Here is a 6,963-nt window from a genome sequence, read left to right on the forward strand (position 1 = left end):
GGACCCTCAACTCTATGGGCAACTACTCCTCAAGAAGAAAGAAAAAAATATCTAATGAAAGAACGTCTCATCAATAAATGGATCTGAGGGATCCCTGGGTGGCGCAGCGGTTTAGCGTCTGTCTTTGGCCCAGGGCGCGATCCTGGAGACCCAGGATCAAGTCCCACATCGGGCTCCCGGTGCATGGAGCCTGCTCCTCCCTCTGCCTGTGTCTCTGCCTCTCTCTCTCTCTCTCTCTCTTTGTGACTATCATAAATAAATAAAAATTAAAAAAATAAAAAAATAAATGGATCTGAAAAAAATTGCATAAGAATGAAAGTGGACCATTCAGGTGCACCAAATACAAACATAATGTCAAAATAGATGAAATACTGAAATCTGAGAAAGTAATTCATCCAAATCCTAGTGGCGAATTCAGGAAGCAACTTTTTTTCCTCAGCTGCAGTGACTGCTAGCAAGGCACCTCTCAAAAGGCACAGGAAACAAAGGGAAAAGTAAACTATTAGGACTTCATCAACATAGAATCTGTACAATGCAACAGGCAACAAAATGAAAGGCAACCCACAGAATAGGACAAGATATTTCCTTAACAAAGTCAGCACCCAACAAAACAATCAATCCAGTCAAGAAATGGAGAGAATGCACAGCCACTTCTCCAAAGAAGTCCTACACATGGCCAACAGGCAGATGAGAAAAGTGATCCACATGACTTGTCATCAGGGAAATACAAATGGAAACCACACTAAGATCCCACTTATACAACTCAGAATGGATAAAATAACAAGGTCAGAAATAATAAATGTAAGAGAGGATATCGACAAAGTGGAACCCTCTTCAACTATTGGTGGGAATTCAGTCTTGTTGAGTCACTCCAGAAAACAGAATGGAATTTCCTGGAAAATAATAGGACCCAGTCATTGCACTACAGTGTATTTACCCCAAACACAGATTTATTGAAATGAACGGACACTTGCACCTCAATGTTCACAGCAGCAAAGTCCACAACAGCCAAACAGTGGAAGGAACCTCAGTGTCTATCAACAGATGAATGGATAAAGAAGCTGTAGTCTATGTATACAATGGCATATTACTCAGTCATCAGAAACGAAGATTACCCACCAATTGTTTCTACGTGGATGGACCTGGAGGGTATTATGCTGAGTGAAATTAGTCAATCGGAGAAGGACAAACATTATATGGTCTCATTCATTTGGGGAATATAAAAAAAATAGTGAAAGGGATTTTAGGGGAATGGAAAGAAAATGAGCAGGAAATATCAGAGAGGTTGACAGAAGTTGAGATACTCTTAACTCTGGGAAATGAACAAGAGGTAGTGGATGGGGAGGTGGATGGGATGTGAGGGTGGCTGGGTGACGGGCACTGAGGGGGGCCCTTGATGAGATGAGAACTAGGTGTTATGCTATATGTTGGCTAATCGCACTCTAATAAACAATATACAAAAAAAGATGTGCTTTATATATACAATGGGATATTACATAGCCGTCAGACATAATGAATAATATGAAATAATGTTTCCTTCAATATGGATGGAACTGGAGGCATTATATTGAGAGAAATAAATCAATTACAGAAAGGTAATGATATGGTCTCATTCATATTGAAAGACACTATAAAGGAAGGAGTGAAACTTAGTGGGGTAAGACTAGAGAAGACAAATGATGAGAGACACTTAACTCGGAAAAAAACAGACGGTCACTGTAAGGGAGGAGTGGGGAGTGGGGTAACTGGGTGATGGGGGTTAAGGAGTTTACATGATGTGATGAACACTGAGGGTATAGTGAATGTTGATAAATTCAATTTAAATAAAGAAAAAATGACTTTAGCCTGTGCCCCCTGCTGGAACATCGTACATGGACTGGGTGAATCAAACAACAGACACTCATTCTCACAGATCTGGAGTCTGGGTCATCTGAGGTCCAGGTGCAGGAGGCTGTGGTATCTGGAGAGCACCCACATCCTACCCCGTCCTTTCCCCATCACCTTACATGGGGCCAGGGTGCAGGAACTTTCCCAGTCCAGGAGTATAAGGGCTTATCCGACAATGAGGATGCACCTCCTGACGTAACTGCAACCCTAAGGCCCCACCTACTCCCCGCATCCCATGAGCACTAGGTTCCAACACGGGGATGGTTGAGGTCACACACAGTGAGCTGACGTCAGCACCCAAAGGATTCAAGAGTTACTTCCTCCAAGTGGAAGGTCCTCCAATCCAGCTCCTCACACTGAGGATCATCATGGATTCAGTAGAAGCTTCTGGTCTCTGATCACATGGTGTACACATGACCTTCAGGGCCACTGGTGACCCTGGGGAGAGGACAGCTTCCATCTGAGACCTTTAGGATCTTGGCCTATTTGTATTATGATTTTATGTTTCATGCTCCTTCCATACATTATCCAGCTAGTTTTCCTGTGATTAAGGCATTTTTTCTACTCAGAATGACCATGTCTTTCTTTTGTCTTCCCAGTTTGATGCTTGTTTAGTGAAATTATTCCTCACACCATGTCCAGTCTTTATTGCCTGATAGCTCCCTAACATTCCATCCCCATTCATCTCCTCCACCCAAAGGATAAGAAATGAAACAATAACCCAGGAGTTACCTCTTTTGATACAGTTGGGACTCTGACTCCACACAAGCCCCTCGTGGAGCAGGACCCTGTCCCCACCACTGACCCACAACATACACCCAGAGCCAGTGTCCTTCCCTGGCACAATCCAGGAATTTATGACGTGATGAGAGGCTTGCCTGGCTCCCAACGAACACGCATGTGAAAGTATAAAAGCTTATACTTTCATGATTGTGTGTGTGTGTGTGTGTGTGTGTGTGTGTGTGTGAGTGTGAGTGACCTCTGAGTCCACATCCCTACCATATCATGCTGGGAATCTCACTCACTCCCCGGAAATTTTAACATTTTTCTGGAACATCTCTTTATTGTTGTGTTGATCGGAGATTCCTCCATACCGTGGTGTGCAAGAAGTATGTTAGCTTGGGGTCCTGTGATCCACAGTGAGTGCTAATAGGACTGGTGAATATGTTCAGATGATGTGAATGGAGTTATTTGTAATTGATTAATATTTTGGGTCAGGAAAGGTTAAGTACAAGGAAGTGCAAGTGCTATACTTGAATTTCTAAGTCTCTAAGAAAGAGACTGAAGAGGTAAACACAAAATCAAGTGTCCAGAGAGAATCCCTGGGGGAAACTGCTCCTTGGAGAGGAAGCCCAGACACTGACAGGAAACCTGCCCAGAACCTCCATCTTCACCTGCTCCTGGGCCTTCAAGACAGAAGTGGTGAGGAGTGTGCACCCTCTGGTGGTCCTGATCCCCTTCTACAGGGAGGTTTGTGTCTGGGCTCACACTGAGGTCCCCTCATTGTGTCCCTTCACACAGTAATACACGGCCGTGTCCTCGGCTCTCAGGCTGTTCATCTGCAGATACAGCGTGTTCTTGGCATTGTCTCTGGAGATGGTGAATCGGCCCTTCACAGCGTCTGCATAGCTTGTGCTACTTCCATCACTGCTAATGTATCCGACCCACTGCAGCCCCTTCCCTGGAGCCTGGCGGACCCAGTTCATGTAGTTGCTACTGATGGTGAATCCGGAGGCCACACAGGAGAGTCTCAGGGACCCCCCAGGCTTCATCAGGTCTCCCCCAGACTCCACCAGCTGCACCTCACCCTGGGCACCTGCAGACACAAGAAATCCTGGTCAGAAAATTGTCCCACATCCCTTGTTTCTCTCACTCACCTCAACTCACAGACTGAACGTCCCTTGTTCTCCATGAATTACCTTTTAAAATAGCCAGAAGGAAAACCCAGCTGAGCAAAGATTTCATGTTTAGTCGTCTTTGTTCTGTCCTGATCCCGAACGGGGTCACCTGGGGATCCTGGGCCTGGGGCTTCTCTCTCAGCTGCAGGGTCGTGGTTGCGCTGGTTTAATCAGTGAAGGGAGGGTACTATTTGCATGTCCTTTGAATGTATAATCAGCACCAGAACTAGATTTGACTCTTCACAACTATTAACAAGGATTGCTTTGCATCTCTATACCACTGTGTGTAATGTCTTCTGACATTATGAAGTGCTAAATCTATGAAAAAATGACCTTTGCATTTCTTTTTGAGTTTTTAAAAATCTCTAATCAATGTAGGTTCTTTTAGTGTACAATATTTTACCTTTTTCAGAATACTTAATCCTACATATTATATTCTTAACACCGGTGTCAATGTAATAAGGTTCATTAATTACCTTTTAAATACTTTATTGTTAGGGATGCTGGAGTGGCTCAGCGGTTGAGGTCTGCCTTCTGCTCTGGGAGTGATCCTAGAGTCCAGAGATCCAGTCTCACATTAGACTCCCTGCATGGAGCCTGCTTCTCTCTCTGCCTGTGTCTCTCCCTCTCTCTGTCTGTGTGTCTTTCATTAATAATTAAATACAACCTTTAAACTATAAATATTTTTTGTTAGTGTGTGGAAACCTACATATATTTTTTATGTTTATTTTGTATCCTATAGATTTCCTGAAATTGTTCTTTAAGGATTTGGTTTTGTAGCTTGTCGGGTTTGACCCTGCAACAGATCATATCATATGGATACAAAGTTGTTTTTCTGATTCTATTGATTTAATTATCGTTTATTCTTTGTTTCCTACATTTCCTGGATTGGAATTCCAGTCATTGCCCCAGTAAGGGTTTCCTTCTCTTCTATATGTTTATTTGTCTGGACTAATTACTGTGTAGATATATGACAGACCTAATTGGAGATGTATTTCATGTTGCATATTCATGAGCTCCCATGAGAGAGAGAACACAAAACGCAGACAATGACCAAAGTAGGCAGCCCTTGTGCTTCTTACACAACAAGACGTTGGGTTTGTGGAGATATGAGGCCAGGATTTGGGGTTTGGGTCATTGAATTAATGAGGAACTGACAAGGGTTGTTTCTGCAGCCTTCTGGGTCCCACAAATGGTTCTAGTGAAGAGGATGGTTCACCCCTCCCAGTAGGGAGAAGTTAATTTTCCCACGGGAGATTTATTTCTTTCTATCAGGGTGACACAGGAGGTTCCCTATCTCTGTCCACTGGATGATTCTTCTGTGATTTTATTCACAATAATCCAGGGAACCTGCTGACATATGGGGTGGCACAGTTTATTCTCCTTCAGTATAACATGATGAATACTCATGGTGGGAATGGCCCCCTTTGTGGTTCCTGAATTGACAGAAAGGCTTCAGGTTTTCACTTTTGAATGCAGGGTTGGTTGTGGGGTTTTCATAAAATGTGACTAATTCACGGAGGGAAACATTTGTGCCTCGACTGTTAATATGTTTTGAAGATAAAGTGTGTTAGATATTGTCAAGCGGTTTTAGGCATCATAGGAAAGAATCATGTATATCCAATCCTTCACTCTGTTAATACAGGGGCCCCATTTATGATCTGGGTGTGTTCAAGCATACTTGCATCCCAGGCATGATTTCCTCTAGGTCATCCTGTGCGATCCGTCCATGTGCTGTTGGATTCAGGATGCCAGTAGTTTTGCATTTATGTGCATCTGAGATATTGTCCATGTGTCCCTTCTTGTGGTTTCCGTTGCATGAGTTTCCTGTCAGAGTCATTCTGCCCTCCTTAAATCAATTTGGGCAATTTCCATTCTCATATTGTTTTGGAAGAGATTGAAAAGTTTTACCTTAATTCTTAAAGTACTTGGTAAAATTCATAGAAAAAGCCATCTGATTTTGGACTCTCTTTTTTTTTTTGCTTTATTCTTCTTAAATCTTTCATTGTCCTTTTGTAGGCAGAAGCTTTTAGATAATGATTTTAGTCTTTGTATTTGATCTGTATTGTTCATTTTTTACTTCTTCATGAAACAATTTTAGTGTATTCATAATACTAGTAAAGTAATTTGCCTATGTTCCAATACTTTCTCTATGAGAATCTTTGAATTTTATTTATGGTCCTTTTTAATTTTTTTTTTGTTTTTTAAATTTTTTTATTGAAGTTCAATTTGCCAACATATACTATAGCACCCAGTGCTCATCCCATCAAGTGCCCTCCTCAGTGTTCATCCCCCTGTCACCCCAACCCTGCCTGCCTCCCCTTCCACTACCTCTTGTTCATTTCCAGAGTTAGATGTCTCTCATATTTTGGGACCATGTCTCTCATATTTTGTCACCCTCACTGACATTTTCACTCATTTTCTCTCCTTTCCCTTTGTTCCCTTTCACTAATTTATTTTTTATTGGTGTTCAATTTGCCAACATATAGAATAACACCCAGTGGTCAGCCCATCAAGTGCGCACCTCAGTGCCCGTCACTCAGTCACCCCCACTCCCCGTCCCCCTCCTCTTCCACCACCCCTAGTTCATTTCCCAGAGTTAGGAGTCTTTTTGTTCTGTCTCCCTTTCTGTCATTTCCCACACACTTCTTCTCCCTTCCCTTATATTCCCTTTAACTATTATTTATATTCCCCAAATGAATGAGAACATATAATGTTTGTCCTTATCCGATTGACTTACTTCTCTCAGCACAATACCCTCCAGTTCCATCCATGTTGAAGCAAATGGTGGGTATTTGTCGTTTGTAATGGCTGAGTAATATTCCATTGCATACAAAGACCACATCTTCCTTATCCATTCATCTTTCAATGTGCAACGAGAGTCATTGGTGTTGGTCATTTTTTCTCTTTGAAATCTGATTATATTTATTAAGGCCTATCTATTTTCCTAGAGTGCCTATGACTGTTAAATTTCATTTTTATTTTTCATACTTATTTAAATCTCCAGGAATATTTTTATTCGTATAGATTCTTTTTTTCTTCTAAGAATTTCAATGTTGATAAATTAAACAAAATACCAATGGTTTTCTTACATAATAGAAAAATCCAAAAAAAAGAAAAAAAAAGAAAAATCCATATTCATACATAAAAAGAAATCACATGATAGTGACCATAAAAT

At 41.6% G+C, this 6,963-nt stretch overlaps 1 gene segment (V, D, J or C); it reads right to left on the reverse strand.

Moving 5' to 3' along the window:
- Nucleotides 1-3,356: 3,356 nt before the first annotated feature.
- Nucleotides 3,357-3,943, reverse strand: LOC607343. The segment is given in 2 exon segments: nucleotides 3,357-3,703; nucleotides 3,807-3,943. Coding segments are annotated over 2 exon segments (378 nt in total).
- Between the last annotated feature and the right edge of the window lie 3,020 nt (nucleotides 3,944-6,963).

The sequence above is a fragment of the Canis lupus genome, chromosome 8, assembly GCF_011100685.1.
Source record: "Canis lupus familiaris isolate Mischka breed German Shepherd chromosome 8, alternate assembly UU_Cfam_GSD_1.0, whole genome shotgun sequence".
NCBI classification, from domain to species: Eukaryota; Metazoa; Chordata; class Mammalia; order Carnivora; family Canidae; genus Canis; species Canis lupus.